The 23,842-nt window shown below is 52.8% G+C and overlaps 9 protein-coding genes across 9 annotated transcripts; 8 read left to right on the forward strand and 1 right to left on the reverse strand.

Annotated features, from left to right (window-relative positions):
• Positions 1 to 1,460: 1,460 nt before the first annotated feature.
• Positions 1,461 to 1,986, reverse strand: BO66DRAFT_451179 (Dabb family protein; the record flags this gene model as incomplete). The annotated part of the gene is made up of 3 exons (XM_025651855.1): positions 1,461 to 1,693; positions 1,755 to 1,865; positions 1,921 to 1,986. 3 exons carry the CDS (start codon positions 1,984 to 1,986, stop codon positions 1,535 to 1,537), a joined length of 336 nt encoding a protein of 111 aa, XP_025504150.1. The 3' UTR covers positions 1,461 to 1,534.
• Positions 1,987 to 2,620: 634 nt separating this feature from the next.
• Positions 2,621 to 3,583, forward strand: BO66DRAFT_451181 (NAD(P)-dependent oxidoreductase; the record flags this gene model as incomplete). The annotated part of the gene is made up of 2 exons (XM_025651856.1): positions 2,621 to 2,665; positions 2,717 to 3,583. The coding sequence occupies 2 exons, from the start codon at positions 2,621 to 2,623 to the stop codon at positions 3,581 to 3,583; spliced, it is 912 nt and encodes a 303-aa protein (XP_025504151.1).
• A 1,307-nt stretch (positions 3,584 to 4,890) lies between these two features.
• BO66DRAFT_391840 (uncharacterized protein) lies at positions 4,891 to 5,844 on the forward strand. The gene is made up of 2 exons (XM_025647360.1): positions 4,891 to 5,290; positions 5,409 to 5,844. The coding sequence occupies exons 1-2, from the start codon at positions 5,149 to 5,151 to the stop codon at positions 5,561 to 5,563; spliced, it is 297 nt and encodes a 98-aa protein (XP_025504152.1). The 5' UTR covers positions 4,891 to 5,148; the 3' UTR covers positions 5,564 to 5,844.
• Positions 5,845 to 7,877: 2,033 nt separating this feature from the next.
• BO66DRAFT_438332 (uncharacterized protein) lies at positions 7,878 to 8,363 on the forward strand (the record flags this gene model as incomplete). Its single annotated transcript, XM_025651047.1, has 1 exon — positions 7,878 to 8,363. The coding sequence occupies one exon, from the start codon at positions 7,878 to 7,880 to the stop codon at positions 8,361 to 8,363; it is 486 nt and encodes a 161-aa protein (XP_025504153.1).
• An 856-nt stretch (positions 8,364 to 9,219) lies between these two features.
• On the forward strand, positions 9,220 to 10,362 carry BO66DRAFT_391841 (uncharacterized protein). The gene is made up of 2 exons (XM_025647361.1): positions 9,220 to 10,094; positions 10,245 to 10,362. The coding sequence occupies exon 1, from the start codon at positions 9,566 to 9,568 to the stop codon at positions 9,944 to 9,946; it is 381 nt and encodes a 126-aa protein (XP_025504154.1). The 5' UTR covers positions 9,220 to 9,565; the 3' UTR covers positions 9,947 to 10,094; positions 10,245 to 10,362.
• Positions 10,363 to 10,820: 458 nt separating this feature from the next.
• On the forward strand, positions 10,821 to 12,017 carry BO66DRAFT_401376 (uncharacterized protein; the record flags this gene model as incomplete). Its single annotated transcript, XM_025648759.1, has 2 exons — positions 10,821 to 10,836; positions 10,915 to 12,017. The coding sequence occupies 2 exons, from the start codon at positions 10,821 to 10,823 to the stop codon at positions 12,015 to 12,017; spliced, it is 1,119 nt and encodes a 372-aa protein (XP_025504155.1).
• Positions 12,018 to 12,971: 954 nt separating this feature from the next.
• BO66DRAFT_438334 (uncharacterized protein) lies at positions 12,972 to 13,816 on the forward strand (the record flags this gene model as incomplete). The annotated part of the gene is made up of 2 exons (XM_025651048.1): positions 12,972 to 13,379; positions 13,445 to 13,816. The coding sequence occupies 2 exons, from the start codon at positions 12,972 to 12,974 to the stop codon at positions 13,814 to 13,816; spliced, it is 780 nt and encodes a 259-aa protein (XP_025504156.1).
• A 675-nt stretch (positions 13,817 to 14,491) lies between these two features.
• BO66DRAFT_428727 (uncharacterized protein) lies at positions 14,492 to 15,961 on the forward strand (the record flags this gene model as incomplete). The annotated part of the gene is made up of 1 exon (XM_025650420.1): positions 14,492 to 15,961. One exon carries the CDS (start codon positions 14,492 to 14,494, stop codon positions 15,782 to 15,784), a length of 1,293 nt encoding a protein of 430 aa, XP_025504157.1. The 3' UTR covers positions 15,785 to 15,961.
• Positions 15,962 to 20,481: 4,520 nt separating this feature from the next.
• On the forward strand, positions 20,482 to 21,780 carry BO66DRAFT_401378 (uncharacterized protein; the record flags this gene model as incomplete). Its single annotated transcript, XM_025648760.1, has 1 exon — positions 20,482 to 21,780. One exon carries the CDS (start codon positions 20,482 to 20,484, stop codon positions 21,778 to 21,780), a length of 1,299 nt encoding a protein of 432 aa, XP_025504158.1.
• Between the last annotated feature and the right edge of the window lie 2,062 nt (positions 21,781 to 23,842).

The raw sequence follows: 23,842 nt of genomic DNA on the forward strand, positions 1-23,842 counted from the left end.
GTATGCGTGCGTGCTTCAAGGAAGCGATGGTGCAAGAGCGTGGTGTCCAGCTCTTGTACAGGTCCATACTAGTGGCTTTGAAGTGGATGGCGAATTGTAGGACCGTCTAATCTGTCAGATATGATAGCAATATAGCAAGCCAATCATCTCGTGTGGTAATTAACCGCGACTCGATTGATTCCCTCAGGTCAAGCTCACGGCTGTTCGCCTCGGAAATGTGCTTGGGCCACGCCATGACTTGCCCAGCATGCTAAGGCGAAGAAAACAACGCCAACTCGCTAACAAGAGATCAGAAGCCGCTCGGATTACAGGCTAGATGTCAGAAGTGATAAAAGTAAACGTTAGCCGAAGGGATGGCAGGGGGCAGGAGGAGGAGCAAGAGGAAGAGGAGTGCGGGATGTTGTCATGTCAGGGTTGGCTTGCACCATTTGCTGCCGGATTGTGTTATCGCCTTCCACCTCCATCCGAAGAACACCAGCAAGACGCCACCACACAGGCTCAGATAATAGTTCATCAGTGCCTCACCGAGATTCATCTATTTTCCTGTCGCTGATTCATGGAATATTATGATCCATCTAGTTCAGCGAACTGTATTGAGGCTCCATAGTATTAGCGAGGATGGTGTGAGAAGTCCAGCATCCTTGTAGCTTTCACAGGATCAATCACGCCTTTCCTGCAGGATGCTGCGGGGCAAGTAGACTTCTACATCAACGATGAGATTCTTGCGGTGGGTAAAGTTAGTCATAACAAGTAGACTGATCACTTGAATGAGAGAAATACTCTCCCTAGGAGGAATGAGGATACTTACCACTAGGGGTCTGAATCTGGAGCCATTCACATGCTTGGTAAACACAAGTCACCATTAACAGGTGTGGGCATGTTAGCTATAACAGAATAGCAACAAAAAGCCTACCTAGTCATATAGATAGTGGTGTTGTTCATTTTCTCGGTGGAAAGAAAAGGGACCGCTCAAGCAATCCCCCCTACCAAGTCCCATCACATGACTATAAGCATGTATGTAGAGCTAGGTAGTAGGGCTGACAGCCGTCTCAAGAAACTTCTGATCTGACTCCCGATTAGACCAGGGCATTCAGGGATTTGTTCCTGGGCTGCATCTGTCGGCTACTGTACAACATCGGCACTAGGATCCTACTCATACATACTGAATAGCCCATGCATGTCAAGGGACACCCGTCCTACATGGAACCCACTCGGGCGAAACCAATAGAATCCAGGGTGTTCCAACTTCCACGTGGCAAACGGGCCGACAATGTTTCAACTCCTAGTACGGTTTTTCGAGATCCCCAGCATGGACAAATAACCTTGGATTACCGGATCAGACCCAGATCACAAGCTTCATTCTTGAAAGCAAAGGCAGCCTACACCAATTAAATAAAAGTAAGATCGCTCTATATTCATGTGATTTTAGACCGGGCTAACTCGTCTGTGAGTACCGAGGCTTGAGATGATGTTAACGCAGCCAGCGCATTGCCTAACCCAGCCGCATAGTACCGTGTACCATGATATCAGCACATTAAATCAGCTGCCCGTCAACAAAGTCCACCACCTGCACCCGCTCCAGATACTGCAAGACATCCTTCACCAGGGCAATGTGCACCGGGTCCGTCTTGGCGAAGTAATCGCGATCGCTGGCGTTCTCGAACACGGAGACGAACGCATGGCTGATGCCATTCTGCCAGCAAAAGGTCAGCTGCTATGGCTCACCACACCAAAGACACCACTGGGCACCTTACCTGCAACCCCTCGATGGAGACATCCACACCGCCCTTCATGCTGACGATGTACGGCTTGCCGGTCTCGGGGTGAATGCAGGAGTCCTTAAGACCCTTGATCCGACTAGCGACCTGGAAGGTATTGTCAGCCGGCATTTCCGCTTTGCCGCCCGCTCCAACAACGCACATTCTCTTTGATGTCCGAACCAACATCGGGCTTGAATTGAAGCAAAACAATGTGAGAGATCTGCATGATGCCCAATGTTCTAATGTTCCTTGACAAAGCAAACTTTACTCGACATCCGACGGGGAGAGACGAAACTGTGTCTTATACGACACCCTTAACAGTGCTGCTTAGAAATCCGTTCCGCAACCTACATCATGGCCCAACTCGTCAGACCCATCCGAACCAGCAAGTTGGAAGATTCTAGCGGGATCGGCAGGAGAGTTTGAGAGCCTGTTTGAGGCAGCCCTGGAAAATCGGATCGTCCTAAAACGGATTAGTTTCCACCATGCCACAGACTCTGCAGCGGAATCTAATCCCAAAGCGGTTAGGTTCCCGCAGTTTGTTCTTGCTTGGCAGGGTCCGCCCAGTTGGTAAGCTATAGTATAGGCCCGGGTACACGGGGGAGTACCCTAGTGGTATACTCGATGGTAGGATTACTTTGCGGCATATCTCTTACCACCTTCGTGGTAAGCGTGGGCTGATTTCTAATCCAGGTGTCGCCTCAGTTGCCTCGAAAAGCTATAAGAACACCGGAAAGATCCAAACATATTCCCTCCATCATCATCATCATCAACAGTTTCAATCACCACAACTGCCTTATCTTCCACCTCTTCACCTCCTTCCCAATCAATCTTCACATATCAACATATCAGCCTTCACAATGTCTCCGCGTCTAGCATGGATCGGGCTCGGCAACATGGGTCGAGTACGTCACTCCTAATGTAAACCCATATAGCCTCAAACTAACCCAACGCAGGGAATGGCCTCCAACCTCGCCGCTAAGGGCCCCCAAGCCACCCCCCTGATCATCTACAACCGCACCGCCGCGCGGGCCGAAGCCTTCGTCAAGGCCACCCCCAACACCACCGTCTCCACCTCCCTCGCCGACACCGTCACCAAGGCGGACATCATCTTCACCTGCGTTAGCGACGACGCCGCCATCACCTCCCTGGTCACCTCCGCCCTGGCCACCGACGTCAAGAACAAGCTTTTCGTCGACTGCTCCACCGTGCACCCGGACACGACCGCCAGCGTGCACCAGCAGCTCACCACCGCGGGCGCGCGCTTCGTCGCGAGCCCCGTCTTCGGCGCGCCCGCCATGGCCGCCGCCGGCCAGGTCATCTGCGTGCTGGCCGGTGCGCCCGCGGACGTCGAGGCCGTCAAGCCCTACACGACCGGGGTGATCGCCAAGTCGTTCCTGGACTTCTCGGGCAGCGCGCCCGCCAAGGCCTCGCAGCTGAAGGTGCTGGGCAACACCTTCGTCATCGGCATGGTCGAGTCCATCGCCGAGGGGCTGGTCGTCGCCGAGAAGACCGGCCTGGGCACCGACGCGCTCATGCAGTTCTTCGAGAACGTCTTCCCCGGCCCCTACGTCGCGTACGCCAACCGCATGCGCACGGGCGACTACTACAAGCGCGAGGAGCCGCTGTTCGGCATCGACTTGGTCCGCAAGGACGCCAGACACGCCTTGGATATGGCCCGTACCGCGGGCGCCACGATGCGGGGCGTCGAGCTGGCCGACAAGTACATGGAGAAGGTGCAGGAGAAGCAGGGCGAAAAGGGCGACTTGGCGGGTATCTATGGCGCCGTCAGACAGGAGGGTGGCTTGGAGTTTGAGAACTAGGTTCTCGGTCGTGCTTGGATGATTCCTGTTTGGACTGCTGCGTTATTTGTCTAGCCTAATTGATACTTTTGAATTTCCTGGATGATCACTTTTTTCCTTTTAGACAGAAAGGCTAGGTGCTTAACTCATGGTTTGCCACCCTCGTATCGCCGCCCATTTGGAGCTCCCGCCGCTGAGGCTTCTACGAGCTCAAGAGGGGGCCTTGCACTTTTACGCAGCGGTAGTCGGAACGGCAAAAGTCCTAAACTCGCAGCCGTCGTGTATTTCTACCGCCGACGCGATCGCTCGGTTTACGGTTGTGGAATCTGCCGGATTGGGAGCTCTTGACGAAGCCGTGCTTGAATTGATCTCGACATATTCTATAACCACTATGTAGAAATCGGACTATCTATTGGAGTAGAGTATTTGTATTCGAACAGTACGACTACAGGGGTTAAAGAAAGTGACGCAAGAGTAAAGCAGGTAGTTATACATACCAAGCGAGCGAAGGCGGCGGGATGACAACCCTATGTCTGTATATGCCGCGTGTGGATTGATCTGACCCCGTGGCCCGAGGGACTCGAATGATCACGATTGTATGCTAATATTAATTATCCAATAAGCCAGAAACTGAGAGACAGCATGAGAAAAGAAAGACAGACCCTCTCCAGGTCGGGAGGCAGTCCCACTGGCGTACCAGTGTGCACAGCGCAAATCTGGGCGTAAGCATGGGGAGTGAGACCTTTGGGCAGAAGACTCGGGTGGCCCTGTAGTTGTGCCAGTGAAGACTCCGCCACCAAGTTAAATGTTTTATCCAAAAATACTTTCGTGAACGAGCAGGATAGCTCTCGTCAGTAGGGTCAACATGAATGGTCTGTAGCATCTTGGTCTTGGAGTAGTCTTGAGAACATACGAGAGCACACCAGGACTCCAGATATGGCGAAGTTTCTGCAAGTTCAGTACTGAACGAAGGGACTAACCCGCCAGTAACAACTTTGAAAACTTCTCAAGAAGCACGTTTTACAGTTACTTGGAATAATTACAAATGTCGAGACCGAATACCTCTGGGCATGACCATCTCGTGACGAATAAGCTTTGGAACTGCACCCCTCCCCAGTTCCAAGCCCCAAGCCACACCCGCAGATCGAGTCGGATCATCCGCGTGCCACTGGACGCCTTAGCCCGCCTAAATGCCCGAACTTCCAGGCTTGATCCAACCAGCTGGTCAGGTCGGCTGCATCGGCATACCATCCATGCTATTTTTGGGACTATGCCATGCAGGTCTTAAACTCAACCCCAAGACTGCCACCATTCGGTGCGAGATTGCTTGCTATTGTACAACGTCAGGTTTCTGAGTTCACATCTGAGGCCTAAATATAGTGTCTACGTCTGAGACCTTTTCACTATTTACGGTAGAGGAACCTCGGTGATGGTCGAGGGGATGCTATATAAGCATGATCCTGCTCGGATCATCCACCTTCTTCACACCCAACAACTCAGCAAACCCGCAACAGAAGCCATAAAACATCTCACTCTCAGCGCATCCTTGGGAATCTTTTTTATACAGTCCATCCTCAACCACCAGAATGAGAACCGCTTTCCTCTCCGCCCTCTCCCTCCTCACCCTCAGCGCCGCAGCCTTCAACGTCTCCGTCACCTTCCACGGCGCAACCGAGGACGAGTCTTACTCCCTCCTCTTTCCTACAGACACCACTGCTGTGCAAATCGGTACGTGCATCCTGTCTCTGTTTCAGATGTTTCCATTTGGTCGTTCACTTGCCTGTTGCCGTTCACTCCTCTTTTGGGTTTGGAAAACAGGATCACTGATAAAACTCGACCCGTGCAGACAACCCCATGATCGTGTACAGCATCTCCTCCCCGGGCGGCGGCTTCTGCACCTTTGTGGGAGTGGAGGGCGAGGATGTGGTGATCTTTGCCGAGGACGAGGAGACTTTGACGACTCCGCAGGCGATGAAGTGGGGTAGTTGTGATAACAATTGAGAGCTGGCTGAACAGAGCCAGAACCGCCAGACGGGGCTTTTTTCCCAGGTGACAGATGCAGGAATGGGCTGATTGTCATAAGCTCTCTTTATTGTACAAGTCGGGGAGCGGGGATGAGAATTTCACACTCCTTTGATACAAACACTTTATCGTAGCGAAGAGACAAAGCGTTTTGTTGCCTGATGAGACTTTACAGATTTGATTATTTGCCTGCAATCCTGCAACACGATGAGTTCTCGATCAATGATAAAGAGTTCAGGGTTCAACGCGTCAAAAACCTGCAAACCAATAGCTTCAACCCTAAACCCGGCTGGTTTATAGACAGCCCCTGTGCTACTCCTCTCCACTACCGTGAGTTTCCCCGATCATCCTTCACACGATAGACCCAAATCACCCCTTCCCTCACAAGAGAAACACATCAAGCACCTGTTGACTATTATCACAATGGGTCAAGTACATACCATACCACAGCCACAGCCGGAACCGGGGCGGAAACCTGGCAGACCGAGTTCGAGGGCCACGCGATCACCGTGCACACGAACACCGTGCACACGAACACCGTGCACACGAACACCGTGCTCACAAAGGGCCACAGCACGGGGAACGGCAACCCGACGATTCACGTCACCGGGGACGCGACCGTGCACATCAACGTGAACGTGAACGGGAGCGTAATCCCAGGCCCCAAGGTCCTCCGCTTCGAGCTGCCTCCCGATCTCGCCGACCCGTGGGGGTTCGCGGCGCGCTTCCTGCAGCACGAGTGGCGCACGCAGCGACAGAACCACCCCCACACCTACCCGCCGGAGATGCTCTTCGCGGGCATCGCGACGTGCCCCCAGCGCCAACGCGCGCGCTTCTTCTGCGAGGCCTCGCCGGCCCACCACGGGCCCCCGCTGCTCTGGACGTCCCGGACCGGCCAGACCGAGTTCCCGGCCCCTTCGGCGGCGGAGGGGTTCTCCTTCGTGCGGGACATCTTGGCGTTCAGGATGGATCTCCTCGCCAAGCAGGGGGGCCCGGGGCGGATGCGGCGGCCAGGTGGGACGACGGTCTCAGCCAGGACCTCTTCGACTCAATGGAGAGGCTGACAGATCGGTTTCTGGGTTGACATGCCGGTTAGGTTGGCAGGGGGTGGTCTCCGTCGTCGCGGCTGCAGGGTAGCTGGCTGAGCTTGTTGTGCCTCCTTTTCCTTTTTCTACTCTCGTTGGTGTAAGAAGCTATCTTCAACCAGTCGGTAAGTCCATTCAAATTCGATCAATCCAGAATCCTACGATCTTAAGTAATCCTTCCTTCTTCTTTCTGCGTTCCAAGAACAGGATCACTGATAACATCGAGTTGTACAAGTAATTTTAAATTTAACATACAGGATCTTCTCTTCATATAGCGGCTTCCACGCTTTTGTAGAGGTAGAGGGCAAGAATATAAATATGGTTATCCTTACAGAAACTAAAATAAGGTCAATAACTCCGCGGGTGTAAGCAGGGTAGTCGTGATCATACCCAGAATTGGACTATTGGTCGAGTTCTGCTATTGTTCTACTAGCCGGCAGCGTGAGTGTGGAGCAGAGGAAGTGTGGATAGGAAGCTGAGTTGATTCTAGCGGTGGGTATTTGGAGGGGATACTGGATTTGCTTGTGGTCCTGAAGAAGGTTGATATCTCCACTCTGTATTGATACTACTTCATTCAGCTAGTTAGAAGTACAATATATCAAATTGCTGTCGCTTAAGGAAGAAATGGACGCACCCGACTCTCCTTCCTATCAAGAAGAAAGCACAACAGATCATCGGACATACAGGACTGAACAAAGCCCAATATATTCTTTCACGCTCTCAGACGGATTACCAGAGCTAGGACCGCTGAACTGGGGTCTCTTACCTGGCAACAGATAGAGTCATAGATTAATTGCCATCAGCTCCTCATTATACATTAAGCGGATATCGTCAATCCACAGTACTCTGATCCAAATACTTGACAGTAGCACCAAGATAAAGCACTTTGTTGTCCGATATACTGGAATCTTCAGATCTTTGACAGTCTTTGTTTCTATCACCTCTTATCATGAAATCTTCCCGCTATCATTCCTTCTCTGTATGCCCTCAATAAACTCAGTTCTTTATCCTATTTACGCAATCGAAGATCTACCCCCCCAAGCTGGCGAAGAGGATGACTTCTGCTGGCTTATAAATACCTCATTCTCCCCCCTTCTGCACTGAATACTTGTTGAGATCATCCCTCACACTGCAACTCCAGGCATCCATCCTCATCCGGAAAACACAAGCCAAAAGCTTTAGCCGATACACACCCACACCCACACAAAATGGATCTAGCAGCACTCGCCGCCGGCGTCGGAGTCGAGACGTGGCAGACGGAATTTGAAGGCCACACAATCTCGGTCCACACGGCCAAGGACACTCTGACGGCCGCCCGCGGTCTCCAGACCAGCCAGACCGGCCCCGGGACCCGACGCAAGCTGCCCGCAATTCTCAGCTTCAACGTTCCCGCCGATCTGGCCGGCGGCGATCCATGGGGCTTCGCGGCGCGCTTCCTCCAGCACGAGTGGCGCACCCAGCGGCAGAACCACACGTACCCGCCGGAGCCGATCCTCGCGGGCGTGGCAACGTTCGACCCGCTGCAGAAGGCGCGGTTCTTCCACGAAGCGTCGCCCGACCCTCAGGACCCGCCAGTGCTCTGGACCGGGAGGAATGGCCAGACGGAGTTCCCGGCGGCTTCTTCGCCGGCGGATGTCTCGTTTGTGCAGATTATCCTGGATTTCATGATGGATCTGCTCTCTGAGAATCGCTAGCGGGGCGATGACCACCACACCTGGACGTGATGGCAATCCTCATAGATCCCGCCTCTATTCCATCATGAGGTGGGAAGCACGCTGGGAACGGGTTACCGTACCCCTGGCTGCAATTGTGGCTAGCTGTCCGTACTTTATTTCTTATACTCGGCAGTGGAAGAGATTATCTTCTCTTACTTCCTAAGAAGAAAGATTTGAATGAAAAAAGAAGAATCGAACAATGACAATCATAAGAATTATTATGCATCAAACATGCTCCACGTACACTACTGAGCGTCCAGCTGAGTTCATATGGACCATGATCGTGACTCAGCTATCGTATCCGTAACATCAGCTTTCACTTTACCCTAGAATAGACTTGAATATCGACCCTTTTATTTAGAATCTCTGCGAGTGTATACACAACATGCTCACGCACGAAGGAACTCCAAAAGACGCAATTATCAACACCCTTCCAGGGCTACTCACATCATGTGATGCTGCCTCGCTGCGCATCCGGAGAAGCCCTAAGCTGAGCGAGCACTACCGCTGACGGCTCTCAAGTCTTACCACGTTCCGTGAGATCAATTCCCATTTGGTTTCTGATTTCCCGAGCGTGGCTCAATGGCGCAAGTTCATGACAACAATCCAGCTCAGGCCTGATTCCCTGAGTGCTTCATAGCTGCGGAGGAATGAGTAGTGAGAGAACGAAGAGTAGACAAATGCCGTCCCGACAGACTTTGTTCATCCAATGCTGCTGCCGTCTGACGATGGCCCACTAGATCCTGAATGAGCCTTATTGTGATTAGGACATCGGTAACAAGTCTAAATTGGTGACTGAAACCCTCTTGGATAATCTATGTACAGTACATAACATTGTAGGACTCGTAGGTATCTATTACCCTGTGCTGACAACCGGGCGGTATGGCCAGTTTTGCTCTATACTGCGAGGCAGAATCAAAGAGCCAATGAACAGATCCTTTCGCTCACTCGACAGAGCGTTCAACAACCAAGTTTTCAGACATAGTAAGTTCGCTCCGGGTCTGTAGGAAAAGTCATCTTTCCACCAACCTGTCTCTTCCACTTCCCCTTGCCTCCCACCCAAAGGTTGGAGCGGAGGTCAAGGCCCTGCACGGAGCTGCCCGCCGACAACGGTCGCGTATCGCCTCTGGTGGATAGGATCCGGTCATCCGGAGCCTTCCACGGTCTGTATTGACTCTGGGATGACCCGCCATGCTGCTGCTGCTGCTGCGGTCGTTACCGGGCGGCCAGGAAGGGCTTCACCCGCGCCCGCAGATGGTGATAAATGTCCACGTGCAGCGCGATCTGGAAGAGCACCAAGTCAGATAGACGATCGACCGCCCACTCGGGAAGCGATTGCTGTGCAGTACAGCTCCCAGCGGAAGGTGGGCCAGTGGATGAGCGCGGGTGCCCCCGCGTGGGGTCTGCCGCGCGAACGCTCGATGTACGCCAGCCGACACGTGCGCATCAGCGCGAGATCCATTCAGGTATCGCACCCTTTCTCCGCGGAGCGGTGTTTCTCGACGTTCGCATGGTCCCCGGACATAGGTACAAGTGTCATTGACAATGATGTTCCAGAGTGAGAACCAGCCGTGCTGGAGACGGGTTTCTGCGGGGGGACGCGTGAAAAAGGGGCTGGTGGTCTGCGGGTGAGGGGCTCGTGGTGCTGAGGTAGGGGTCTGTGCTGCGCGGGTTGGTTGGCAGGGTGTCTTGGGTATTTTCGTGTCTCTCCTGTTGATCACCATCAGCTCTAGTGGTCATAGAGGCCAGCTGACTTCGCTCTTCCAGCCACTTTGTCACTCCTTGCATGGTGGGCTTGTTTTACGCTGTCGGGTGGAGAACTGGTTGGTCCCTTTCCGACGGGAAGCTGGGGCTGCGTACCTCTATCCTCGGATGAGGGTTGATTGATTAATTTTGGTGTGTCTGAGCAATTATACAGGGGTTCAAGTTTCATGAACAAGTTTCATGAAGAAGACTGTAGTTAACTCACAGATGAGGGTTTGTGTCACCATTTCGGTTTACAAGAACCAAACAACTATGTATGTACTTCTCTCTACATCTACCCACTTGTATACCTACAGCATGTGCAGGAAATAAGCGCCAGGCGCACAGCCAACCCCTCCAAACTCGAACCACTGGGCATTATCCATACATTTTCCTTCAAAGGTTAGCGTGTACTGTTGAGCTTCCGTCAGCTGCATCTGCGTTCCATTAAAGGAATTGATGAGCGATAATTGACGATCGATGATAGGTGCTGAGTGCTGACCTTACCGCCGCCGTTCAGCCCCGCGTTAACACTCACAAAACAATAAGTTATTTAAGTTATTTTTGGAATTGGTTTTCCACGTCTCAGTTCTTTTTCTGTCTCTCTTCTGGCCCCTTGATATATGCACTATCTTCCCTTGTGTACATCTGAAAAGTCTTCACATTTTTGGATGATGGCATTACTTCACCACGATGAAACTCACTCTTGGTAAATATCCCCTCGTCTACACATCTAATCAGGCGGATCTTACCAGTTGTCGGAGATACTGATTGATACCCTCTTTAGCCCTCCTCTACAGTGCAGCCCTGCTCTTCGATACTAGCCGCGCAACCCAGTTCCAGAATTTCTACCCCTTCTACCGGACCACCTTAACCACCGAGCGACCTGACTGCCACGCATACTACAATGCCTCCCTCGCCGCCCGCAACACCTCCGATCCCAACACCTGCAAGCACATGGCCGAGTGCCTGCTCGAAGGAGCCGGGGAGGTGAACAAAGGAGATTGGGCCTCGGCGACAGTGCTCCTGGGCCTCACCCCGTCGATCCTGGGGACGGTGGCACCCACGATCGAGGAGCGCCTGCAGCTGCTCCGCGAGCGGCCCATCCTCGGGTTTCTGGGCATCCTGGCCGCCCCGTCGCTGACGTTCGCAAGGCCCTGGGTCAAGCCCGACCATCCGGGCGACAAACCGACCACGTGGCTGCGTGAGCATACTGCAGGCAGAAACCCCAATGTGTACCGGAGTCTGGTGCAATATCTCGCGGTGGCGCTGGCCGCGGCTAACGTGCTGGAAAACGCCATCCGGCTCGGCAGCCAGACGATCATCAGCTGGAAATGCAATATGGGTTTTCTGGAGTTGGCGTGGGTGCTCCTCGCGCCGGTGCCATCTCTCGTGATGCTGGTTCTGCCACCCCTCGTGGCGCTGACAAACTCGGGGCTCGCGGTGCTGGGGGACTGCCTGGGCAGGCTTCTTTCCCGGGAGCATCCAGACACAACGGCAGGGACCCCCGCGAATGATCATGATGGAAGAGTGGATCTGGGCGAAGGGTTTTACAATGGGTTGGCGAACATCTGCGGGCTGGTGCATGTGGTGTATGGAACGATCGTGCTCTCCTCCGTGCAGTTCATCGGCACCTTGGACGCGCTCGGCGTGGTGGGGCGGTTCACAGCCTCTGCACTGGTGGCGCAGTTCATCACCATGACCCAGCTTTATGGCGGGTCTGGCACGAAGGAGAAGCGGAATGAGGGGAAGAAAAAGCAAGATGGTAGCCCATGGCTTGATAGGACAGGGGTTACTTCAAGGGTATACGGCCTAGAGGGGGATGATCGTTCATCAACGCAGACCCCGTCAAATGACCAGAAGGGAGCGGATGTCGAGGACCCGGTCTGAAGTTGGGGGATCGGACATACCAACATGTCAACATCTTCATGATTCTTTGCTTCCCCCCTGAAATTTCAAGCCCAAGATGCACACCTGCGCAGATTGTCGATGCGTCCGCTGGTTGGTCAAAGTGAGAATTCTTTCTACCTGCAGAGTTCCTGACATCTGTTTGCATAATGAACAATCGTCTGTTAGTCTGGGCATGCATTTGTCGTAGGGATCAACATGGAATATGTGTTTGACAGGTTATCGCGGGCATCCCTAGCCGTCTGGCAACTCACAGGCCGGATATAAAGAAGCCAGTACGAAGACGCAGGCCAATGGAAAGCTGCGGGGACTTTCCAAGCGGAGGAAGTGAACTGCACAGTCAATGGAACCCCGTATCTTTAAGGTGGTGGTAAATGTTGACTGTGATGGGTCACACCTCTCTTTGTTAGCCGAAGTGGAAGGTTCCTGTTATTCTTCACGTAAGCCCCGTTTGCCATCAGATGCTCTTCTCGATCTCTTTCAAGCGTCCATTCTCTTAGCAAGGGTGAACAATGGCAGTGATCATACATCTGCTGCGTGATCATGCAGATAAAGACCAACTATGCAGCAACCTGTATGGAGCACAATGGGCTTGCTGGGCCGGGGGTATGGCAACGACCTACATCTCAAGGTCAGTGCTTTCTCTTCGTGAAAGACCCGTGCAGACCTGGCAAGAAGGAATAGGTGTAACCTCCTGATCGCTAACCTTATTGAACCCTTCACAGGCCGCGCCAATGTCAGTACGTTGGCTATGGCTTTTAATCGATCGTCATTCATTTCAAGCCCTTGGGCAACGAGCCATTGCGACCAGGGATTGCTTGAAAGGCCGGTTGTCTCAGTCTTCCACTATTTTTGAAACCTGAGCAACCTGTCCACTTTGCTTCTCCTGCCTCTCCACTTGACATTGTACAATCTTCCAAGGGACCGCGACTCAACATGGCAGCGTGGCTCAACTATTTCCAGATCGTCAACCCCACTCTTACTTTCGCCAACATTCTACATCTGCCGTCCTTCATCAAGCAATGTATGAGATGCATTTTCAACGCAGCGGATATCGATCGGCAGAGTGATAGTATGCACGCGACTGCTTGTGAGGAGATCGTCATGTATCACGAATCGATCGACACGCTAGAAGGGCTCCACGGCGAAGATTTCCGCCCGCTGCGACGTGACTTTCTTGACCAAGAAACCTTGAAGAAGCTGAAAAAGTTGAACGATATACTTGAGTCGAAGAACGGAGGGTCAAAATCGCTGAAGGTCAAAGTTTTGCTCCTCCAGGATCTACTCAACAATTTCCAGTATCTTCTCGGGGTCAAGCAGCTGCAGCTGCCCGAGGAGTACCTTGTAGGTCTACAATCTCATATCACATTCCAGGTGCAGGCAAAAAAAAGCTTATCTCAAGACCACAGGCCCACCCAAAGCTAGCCTCCGAAGAGCTTCGTTCTGGGGTGAGGTGGCAACAGTCCCCAAATAGTGGAACTGCAGCGCACGGAGACATCGAATCTTTGCAGTCAAACAACAATTTGAAGCCCTCATCGCCAACGTTTTGGACTCGCCTATGGTTCTGTCTTGCGAAGGATACAATCTCCGAAGCACTTTTGCTCATCAACAAGCGTACTATGGACCTGAGTGAAGATTCAAAGGGGATTGAGGAGGTATTGGGAAAGAAGCCGACACCACCACCGACAAATCCGCAAGGCGCAACCTCGCCTTCTATAGGGGATAGTAGCACAAGCACCCCGGGCTTGGACGGCGGGTTTGAGATGCGGAATTTTGGATAAAGCAGACGCCTTTGGTTCTACATCTTACGACCTGGGTTGAAGCATCTACATCCATTCCTCTTCTTCTCTGATCTCCCCTCCTGTTTTTTCCCCACCCTCTCTCAGTGTCAGCCTCTCTCCTACCGCTTGTACCCATCTCTCGGTAGATTTCCTCTGTGTCTCTTCATGTCTTTCTCAAGATTCTTACAGGTCATGGCTCAATTGTATGTGCTTTGTCTTCATGTCGCTATCCATACTCATCTTGTTCTTGTCCTCTTCTGTTGGATTGTACGTCCACGCTTTGAATTCGTGTTTCCTCACGACTTAATGCTGGATGGAGCCAGAAAAGCTCATCCTGTTCATTGTATGTGTGTCGTCCAAGATTGGTCATAGGATTCACGGTACCATGGGTCTCCACGATGCTCACAAGGGCCATATCAGCTATTCCGGTGGATCCCGGTACTCGGGGGGTCGCATCTTGGAGGTTGTCCGTTGCTCAGGGCAGCACATGTGACGGGCCATGGCTGATGTGGCAGGTATATAAGCTTCTCGATGTCTCTTCTTGTGATGTTCCTCCATCAACAAGCATCCAGAAAGTCTGAAGTAGTTCTCGAGAGGAACGATCTCAGACCCGAAGCCCGCTTGGATATATTAACCTTCCCACGCAGCTTATATACAACACCCAACACCTCGAAAATGGGTTTAGTGGATGATCTGGTGGCGTATTGTAACCTACCGCACGCGGGATTCCCTAACAATGTGGATCTGATGGAGAAGGCGCGTCGGTGCACGGCGCTGGAGGCCGAGATCCTGAACAACCTGCCCAAGGACCTCGGTGATGACATTAACGCCAATAATCTCCATTCCCTCTATGGCTACGAGCATGTCGCCGATCGCTTGGAGAGGCTGGGCCTCACTGTCGTCGGCGCTGGTGACGGCTACACTTTCACGGAGATCAGCAAGCTACGCATCTTCCCCATGGCCCAACAGTCGATCTGCCTGGACTTGGTCTTCCTGGAGGAAGCCCTGCGGGCCCTCAAGGAGAGCTGCGACGCGCGCCTGCGGCTCGAGACGGAAGGCGTCATCCGCAACCTGGGCCTGCTCTTCTGGGGGATCGAGCCCCTCCGGAAAGTCGGCGAGAGAGTGTACACTCGCCTGAAGGAGCTCGAAGAGGCGGTAGAATCAAGAATGGTGGAGAAGTCGAAGGCCGAGCAGCGTGGGGACAGCATATGGGAAGACTTTTGGCTGCTGAACCGCAACGAGCGCGGTGAGCAATTCCGCGCGGACGCACTGCGGGGACTCCAGGCCAGGTATCCCAGAGCCGATCTGGATCTCTGCAAACGGATCGCGCACCGAATGAGCGCCTGCTGGAAGCTCCTGAGCTTCCGCTTGCTAGATAATCGACTAGGGTCTCACACGGTGAATCCTGCCATTCTTGGGCCCCAGCAGCAGCAGCAGCAGCGGCAGCTTCTCTTGCCTCCCCCGCCACAGCCCCCGGCCGATGCGACAGAGCACGTGTGCCCCTACTGTAGTGACGTGCTGCCCGTCTCGGTGTACCAGACCCCGGCCATGTGGCAGCACCACGTGCTTTACGACTATTCGCCATACATCTGCCTGGCGAAGGAGTGTTGGGGGAATTGCACGTTCGCCCGCCCGGACGATTGGGTCAACCATATGCGGGGGCACGGCGGGCACTGGGAATGCAGCGCGCCAGGGTGTGAGCAGGACACCGTCTCCTTCGGACCAGACGACGGCGACAAAGTCCAGAGGCATGCGCAGTTGGTCCATGGCTGGGATAAGCTGCCCGCCAGCGCACTCACCCACGTCCCTGCGGCCCGACTGGAATTCACCGAGTGTCCCCTCTGCAAGGAACCGTTCTCGGGCGACGGCCCGGAGGAGGACATCAAGTGGCATCTGGCGGCGCATGTCGAGACGGAGATGCTGTCGATCCGGCCGTTGGTTGACTATGCCCAAACGCATTCCGAGTAGGGGATGTGCTTTTGTTTCCCCCTTAGGTCGACTAGAATCTACTTGGTCTGTATCCGCATAGACAAACCTAGGATCGATCCCCTGGATTCTAGCGGCCTAGTTCTTTCCTGACTTAGCATAATTGAGCATACATTTTGAAAACCTGGTTCCCGAAGGATTTTCTTATCCGTCTTTCTTACTAACCGATACCCCCCCCCCCCCCCCGTTTGATAGTTGTAAAACATGTATTTCGCCATTTGTACAGTGCTAACTCTCGAATGATCTCTGAACAAGTTCTAATGACCTTTCTACTATGCCTTTGGAGGATGGATTCGAACTTGATATTCAAGGGATTGATGATCAAAGGATAAATTGAAAGGAAGTAGGCCTAGCCCTAGGCATACTAGTAAAAAGGAAATTCGATTACCTTTAGCAGCCATCTCACAACTCATTCATCATATGGTGGAGATTACAGCTTTTGGTGGGGGGACCCCGGGGTGTTTCGTAGAAATCCGTGGCTCCGAGCTTCGTCGGCAGGTTTCCCGTCCCCGGGCCACACACAGCCCTAACTGCCCTGCTCTGTCATGGGGCATCTCTTGACCAGTGATATACAGTATTTCAGACTGAGATAAGTAGGTGAGAGTTAGGTACTCTACTCCCCGGCTCCTACTTCTGGCACAACTATTGCGTGCTCCACCTTATCGCTCCCCGCAAACCAACACATCTCCCCCCGGCAAGGCTGCTTGCTTTACAGTCTGAACCCTGCCCATTCTCTCCATTACCCACACCGACACCGAATGAGTTTCAATGGCGCCCAGGGAAACGAGTCGTGGTCGTGGGCAGAGGCCCGCCGCCGCCAGCAACTTCGAACGTCAATCTAAGCACGAGAATATACTATTATTCTGTGTACGCATCACAAGAATGTGGCAATGATATCTGCTATCGGCTTTGCCGGACAACCAAAGGGAATCACACCTCGATCCAAGGGATATTGTCAGAAGTGTAGGGACTTGATGAGTTGAAGGGCATGCAGCAACCACGGCGTGGCTTCGATTTGTTGCTCTCCTGTTTTTAATATTCCGTAAATACTTCTACTTAGTAAGAGGTATCACGCGCGCTTTTCTATGCGAGTTTCTTAGATATGAGAGACTGATGGAAAGACAATTAGACTCATGGTTTTATGGTAACAATGGGGCTAGGCGCTCGTATAACTTATCGTGGATTAACGTTCCGTCTTCCATTTCCGGCGTCCGGGCAGGAAACCTAAAACAACCTCCCTGCCGCCTGGAACGAGTGCGAACACGAGAGGCTTTACTGCGCCTCCTTTCTCCTTTATTTATTGAATTTATCGTTTTTCCAACATAAGCCGGAGCAGGATCGACGTGGTTTCCCTGGTAGAGGACTTGGCATTGAATTGGAGAGAGCTCTCTATACAGCTTAGATCTGTCCGGAACTGGGCCACTCGGCAATGTTAAAGCATTCCAAATAGCAAGTCACAGGCACGGTGTGGATCTAATCATCTGAGTGAAATTGTGTGTTAGAAGATCCTAGTAGGAGCTCATCCCAAGCAGACCCTGGAGAAATTCGAAATAGGTGGACTGTAACCGTCGTGTTCACCCGGCAAGAGCCTTGCCGGTAGGACTGCATTCGGCGTTGAATCAATCATATAACCGTCGCATTGTCTTGAACACACGCAACACCAGCACAATCTACTTCGCATCCGTATCGACCCGGGGGTTTCACGGTCAAGATTTTGACGGCTACGAAATAACGTTTAAAGTTGACGACAGCTTGTCCAACGTCATATGCCAACTTTGTTTAACCTCGTTTAACAATAGTGTTCTCCCATGGGAATTCCACCATTTAGGGTTCGGCCACCCGTCCAGCCACCACGGTTGGAGATGCGAGCTTATCGAACTCGACTGGTTCGCTCCTCTGGTTGACTGCCATTGAGATTCCGATTCTCTGGGCGCATCGTATTTGGCAGAGGGCTTGTTTGAATCCGCCACATGAATGCTAGTCGAGTTTCCGCTACTCTTGCGGCTTTAGCTGTAGGTTGTAGCTGGTACGAGCGACGCGTCACGCGCTTCGGATCAGTGCGTTCCAAACGAACAAGGAGAGGCTGGTGACTTCCTCGGAACTCTATGCTGTTCAGGTTCTTTCCTTGGCATGACCTGACGACTGTCTCGTCGTCTTTGTCTAGCAGGCCTAGCCCCAAGCTATAGCAGCTATGAGTAGTTGTCTAGAACCTCGTGGTACGTGACTGCTAGGGTATATAGATGCTGCAATTCTTCTTGCTCCCGACACCAGCACATCGCCTGGGTGCTCCAAGTACCTGCGTACTACCGAACCATTCAACCTGAGCAGCCAAACATCATCAACTCGACAAGCGCGATATGTACGTCGACATATTGAGAGTCCTCATTGTGGTCTGGCCTCTTGTTCTGGCCGCTGTCGAGGCGCAGGATGGTCAATGTTCCGCTCAGAGATGCTATAGAAATTGTGTGGATGAGAGTGATGAGTGCGTTGAATACTGTCGGGGGACAGCAAGGAGGATGCGGAATCGAAAGAATGCGGGGCTCTTCCGGCAGCGGTGTTTTCTCGAATGCGACAAGGAGATCAAGGGCTGCTTCAAGGGGTGCGACGCTGCATGTCCGCGCCGCGTCGAAGGGCCTCTCGAGACCTGTAACGGCAATTGCTTGCAGACTGCGCTGGACGGCGTGGACCGATGCTTCAATGGGACCGCGCCCCGCCACGACTGCCTTGCCGCAAACCAGGAGAACTGGCAATCTTGCGAGGAGAATTGCCAGGACAAGGCACCACAGACGCAGGCACCGGCCACCCCTGCTGCCACGCCTCCACCTGCGGCAGATCCCCCTCCACCAGCGCCTACGGAGACCCCATTTGAGTCTGCCATCGGATGCGGGGAGTTTGATCGATATCTGAACGTGTATGGCGCATGCCTGGCCCCATGCTTTTTTAATCTCTGTTTGAATGGCGAGAAGTGCAGCGGAGAGGCCGGGAAGTGCGGTCTGGGCAGCGAATGCGAGGCAGCAAACAAACAGTGTACAAGCGACGGGGTCAAGACTTATGAATCGTGTGTACGTGCGTGTCAATCTTAGGCAAGCCATCGATTGGCTTTGTGCTATCTAGCAATTGCTGTGATGGGTGGTTGCCGTTGTGGAGATCGACGATGGGTCAGTGTTATCAGTGTATTTATTGCGCGGACTAGTTCAACCGCATGTCGAGACTGTGCTGTATAGGCTTCCATGGTTTGACTGTATTCGGTTCTTTAGTTTCTATCCTAGGGGTGGTGTCGTAAGCCGCTGGATGGGTGAAGGGCACCAGGGGCTACAACGCCCCGAGGAACCGAGGTTTGGAAATCCTTGCTGTGATACCTATATTACCTAACACTTCTCCCTTCTTTGGACAGCGCTTCCATAGCCATTTCATTCAATCATAACGAGTTCACTAACTTGTTCGGGCTGATAAGAGTTGTTGTCAGGCATTCTGCCGGCAGAACGGGGGGTTACTTTCACATGGCATAAGCACATTGCCTATAAATTAGTCTGTATATGAGTCTAGGTCAGGGGTAAACAGTGTTGGGAACCTTATAGTCTCCTGCAACAAGATTCATGATTGAGTTCCAGAGATCTGTGTGCTGAAACCTGATTGATGCGGGTTGGTACAGCACATCATTGACTGTAACTACTAATTGCACGGTAAATTCCCGTTTTGAAAGTGGCCTAACCTAACTTACTTCAGGAGCGTCATGGGAAGCCCCGCGTTGTCCTTTACCCCTCAGCACCGAGCACGAATTCACTTCACTCCAGATTACTGATTACTGATAGCTGCAACGCTGATTGCGATTGCTCGTTCGACAGGAAGAAAGTAGCTTCCGGGCCCCTCCTGGCAGCGTTGGATCAACAGACTGTCCCTCAGACAACTGATACTCCATTCTGGATGTCCATCTGGTTCTATTCGATCCATACCACTCAGCTAGCGGTCGCCCACTTCATGAAGCATGAAAACATCCTCCCCACCACCCAGGAATCGTCAAAACGCCGATCTGGTCCCCGAAGAAACTGGCTACGCTGTGTGAGTTTCGCCTCTATAACCATCCCGGTCCAATGGACGGCCCGGAAATTCTGTCTGTCATTTATCGGTGGCGGAGGACCAGCTCCTGCAACTGTTGGGCTCGGAGGAGTGGTAGAGGTCGTGGTTCGTGAGCAAAGGATCTGCGAAATCTGGGACCGAATCTTCATGGGAGGCAGATGCACGTGCGTGACTTCACATTCACGTTAATATAAATTAATCAATTAACCCTGCCGAGGGACGGTGATGTTCGCCACCAATCGAATCGATCTTCCTCCCGGCATGCTTGGCGGTTCATCTTACCACTGGGTGGTAGGTAGGCTTTGAGTGCCTAAGTACGGTGCCTAATGGTCTGGTTAAATTAAGTCCATCCCCTCCATGGTAGGAGAGGCATTGAGATTCGCTTGGCTATTGGAGGAAGTATTGGTATGGTGTGAAAACAATCCATCAGCACCACCCATGATTGAAAGAGGGGTTGAGTGGGTAGGATAGTGGCCCTGAGAACATCTTTATTACTCCCAGTAGTTTATTACTCCCTCAATCTTCTTCTTTGGTCGCATTCTAGCTCCAAGCGTCTGATCTTACTACAGAATCCTACAAGAGTCTCCTCTTCCCGAGTCATGATGTCTCTAGTCTTCGCCGTTCTCTGTCTGGTGGCAGTTCGTGCCCTGGCCACTGAACATCTTCTTCCTTTCAAACGCGCTGCAGACGTGAGCCAGACCGGCATTGCCCCGGAGAAAGACATCACGCTGTACTACCAGGCCGCGAGTCAGCCCTTGACAGCCGCCACGGTGGATGCTCAAATGAAACTGCCAACGGTGGTCCTGGAGGAGATTACCACCATTTCCAGTGTCAGCTGCTCGGCCGAAGCAGTGGAAGTCGTCTTTGCCAGCACGGCTGACTATCAGCGCAGCGTCTCCGCATGGCCCTCGTCCAGCTTCATTCTACTCACCAACCACCTGGGCAACTGCGACGCGGAGAACGAACGCGGCGTCTACTTGGTCGACTCAAGCACCGTAGGCAGCGCCAACAACACCATCACGGCCCAGACCACCCGCAGCTCGTTCCGAGACCAGGCGCAGTTGATCTCGGTGCTCTTCAATGCGAGCGCGGTGGCATCTCGCAAGCGCGACTGGACCATCTCCGTCTCGGACGAGTGGTCGGGCGAGCTGATCGATATCAAGGATCTGGCCATCGACGTGCAGGATGTCAGCCTGAGCACCACCCTGGACCTGAGCGGCGGGGTGGAGCTCGATGTGACCAACTCGACGGCGACAAGCCTCTACCTGGAGCTGGATCTTGCCCTTTGGGCTGAGCTGAACGTGTCTGCGCAGGCGACCGCCGCCTATTCCACGGATCTCTGGAGCTACACCTACGACGCCTTGTCGGTCTCCGCATTCGAGATCACCGGGATCCTCAGTGTCGGCCCCTCCCTGACCCTGGGTGTCGGCGTCGAATTCGGAGTCACCGGCGAAGCGAACATCACCGCGGACCTATCGACGCAGATCACCAGCGGCACCATCTACCTCGACCTGCTGCACAGCGGCGCCTCCACATCGTCGGGCTGGACTCCCACACAGACTGCATCAGCGACCCTGTCCGGCGAGGTCGATGCGCAGCTGAATCCCTTCGCGGATGTGGAACTCGCGGTGGGGGTGAATGTCCTCGACGGTCTGCTCGAGGTCTCCGCCGGCGTCGAGGCCAGGGCCGAGGTCGTGAATAGCTTCTCGGTGGCGGGCGCCGCGGATGTCAGCTCGACCACGGGTGTGACGGCTGTGACTGGAACGGGTGCTTGCAGCAATGGCTACTGGTTCACGAGCGACTTTGTTTTTGATGTGGACGCGTTCGTGACCAGCCTTTACTCGGTGACTCTGTACACGGTGACGCTTCCGATCTTTGCGACGGAATGCTTGGCTTTTTGATCCCAACCAGAATGATGGCGGTCGACGAATATTGGTTTCGCTGCTGTGTGGGTCCGCAATCAGAGATCGAGTCGGATTTGATGTATTGGGGTTTATATATTCAGCTTGTTCTTGGACACCTGGGATTGTTATCAGCTTAGCTGCAACAATCCGACGATCCACCGCATACATATTCTTAGCAGTATGAGCAGAGTTGCCTCCGTGAAAAGATTACAGATCTTCCCTTTCAGAGCTTGCCCAATAAGACAACTTGTTCATGGAGCAATGCGTGAGAAGGTCGCGCCACCAGGCCAAGTATCAGGGTTGGTACGGGATTGCATTAGTATATGTATATACTTCATGGGTAGTGCCGCCCTATCACCATTTCTCTTCACAGCACTGCAACAAACCATACCTAGACTCATTGAAGTGTCTACTAAAAAAAGAAAGAAGAAGTAGGGGAAAAGATCATGGATCCATTGATGAAGATAGGAACGAGAAGAACGAGGGGCAAAAAAAAAACATACAACAGAAGGGATTCGCTGGTGGTCACCCACCCAACTACTAACCTCCCGGCGTGTGGCTTAAGTACGGCTGAGCGGACGGGAAGCCCTGTTTTCCACACCCTGTGGTCGTATGTACTTGGCAGTCAGCCACAGTATCCTCTATAGCTTGTTATCTTCAATGCGGCAAGTCCTCTAGATTGCCCTTACTTCATGGCCTTGCTTGTATGACAACACTGGTTGCTCTCAACTTCTGCTCCAGTCTCGCGACCACTCCGCTGGCTCGATGTACTTCGGTCTGCGTATCTCTCACCTCGAGAATGCCCGAAGATGCATGGGTACTTCAACCCGCTGCGTGCAATCACTCGTTCCGAATGCTGTACTGTACATATGGATAGCCCCAGATCGTACGAAGCATGTTTTCTCCTTTCACAGCTCAAAGCATTACTATTTCCTGGGAGTCCCATGCATTGTCGCAGTTTCGATTCATGCCTTACTGTAGCAGTTGTCCAGGGTTTCCATTCTGGCGTGACGGTAAGAGATTCCTCCTGTGCTGCCCGAAGGGTATTACCAACCCGCGTGTCAATTAATGAAGTACCTCGAGTAGGGACCTCATCATAGGATGCCATGCAAAGCTCCTACGTATCTACAGCATGCACCTGGAACAGAGGGACTTTGACCAAGCTCCGAGCATGTGTCGCAGCCCAACTTGCCCCTTGAGCATTAAGTCTGGAAGGCCCTGCCGGGTTACATTCGCAGAACAACCCAGAAGTATACCAAAACCAGCTGCCAAGGTATCTGCTGAAGACCCTTTATCGCAGTGTTTACAAACAGTTTTACCCAGGCTGACTCACAAATCTTCGCCGCCGGGTGGGGATAGCCGGTGATCTGCTATAGCAGGGACCCCTGCCGTATAATTCGATTATCAGGGCGCTGCTGATTGGGCTTGAGGTCTTGTGCCTTATGCTTTTGCCACAACTTCCAGATGGCGAAGGTTATCATGAGTATGTGTAAGAGCTGATAAAGGCGATTGTAATCTGCTTTGTTATGCGGATCGTGGGAGCTTTGCTCGGTGGCTGTACGCATCTGTGCAGATCTCCACAGGTCATGTCCTGTGCATACCCAGCACTACGTGGAAAAGGTTGAAATGATCAGCAGAATGCACTCGTGCTTCCAGGCAGCATCCAGGTAGAGGGCAGCCGGGTAGTCTCATACAATCCCACAGCTGCTGCGCGGGCAACGTAGTCACATGCCCGTTGACTACCGAACTGAAACCGCCAGACGCTCCAGAATCTTCTTCTGGGATCACGAAGAGCGGTCAGCAACAATCCATACGCAAGTATTAGGGGTTCGTCAGCATCTTGTATCTCTTTCAAGAGCTATCTGACTGAGAAACACGGATGGACACCACGAGATCCTTCGCGAAACCACCATCGCCCATTTACTTTCTCCGCAACCTGCTGACGCTGACACTGGAGACTCCGTTGAGGCACCATCGTCTAGTCTACTCTCTACCAGTCCTCAGTCATGTTGATCATAAGCGGATTCGCCTCCGACTAACCCCCGCCACCCCATAGACA

The sequence above is a fragment of the Aspergillus aculeatinus genome (assembly GCF_003184765.1).
Source record: "Aspergillus aculeatinus CBS 121060 unplaced genomic scaffold BO66scaffold_23, whole genome shotgun sequence".
Lineage (NCBI taxonomy): Eukaryota > Fungi > Ascomycota > Eurotiomycetes > Eurotiales > Aspergillaceae > Aspergillus > Aspergillus aculeatinus.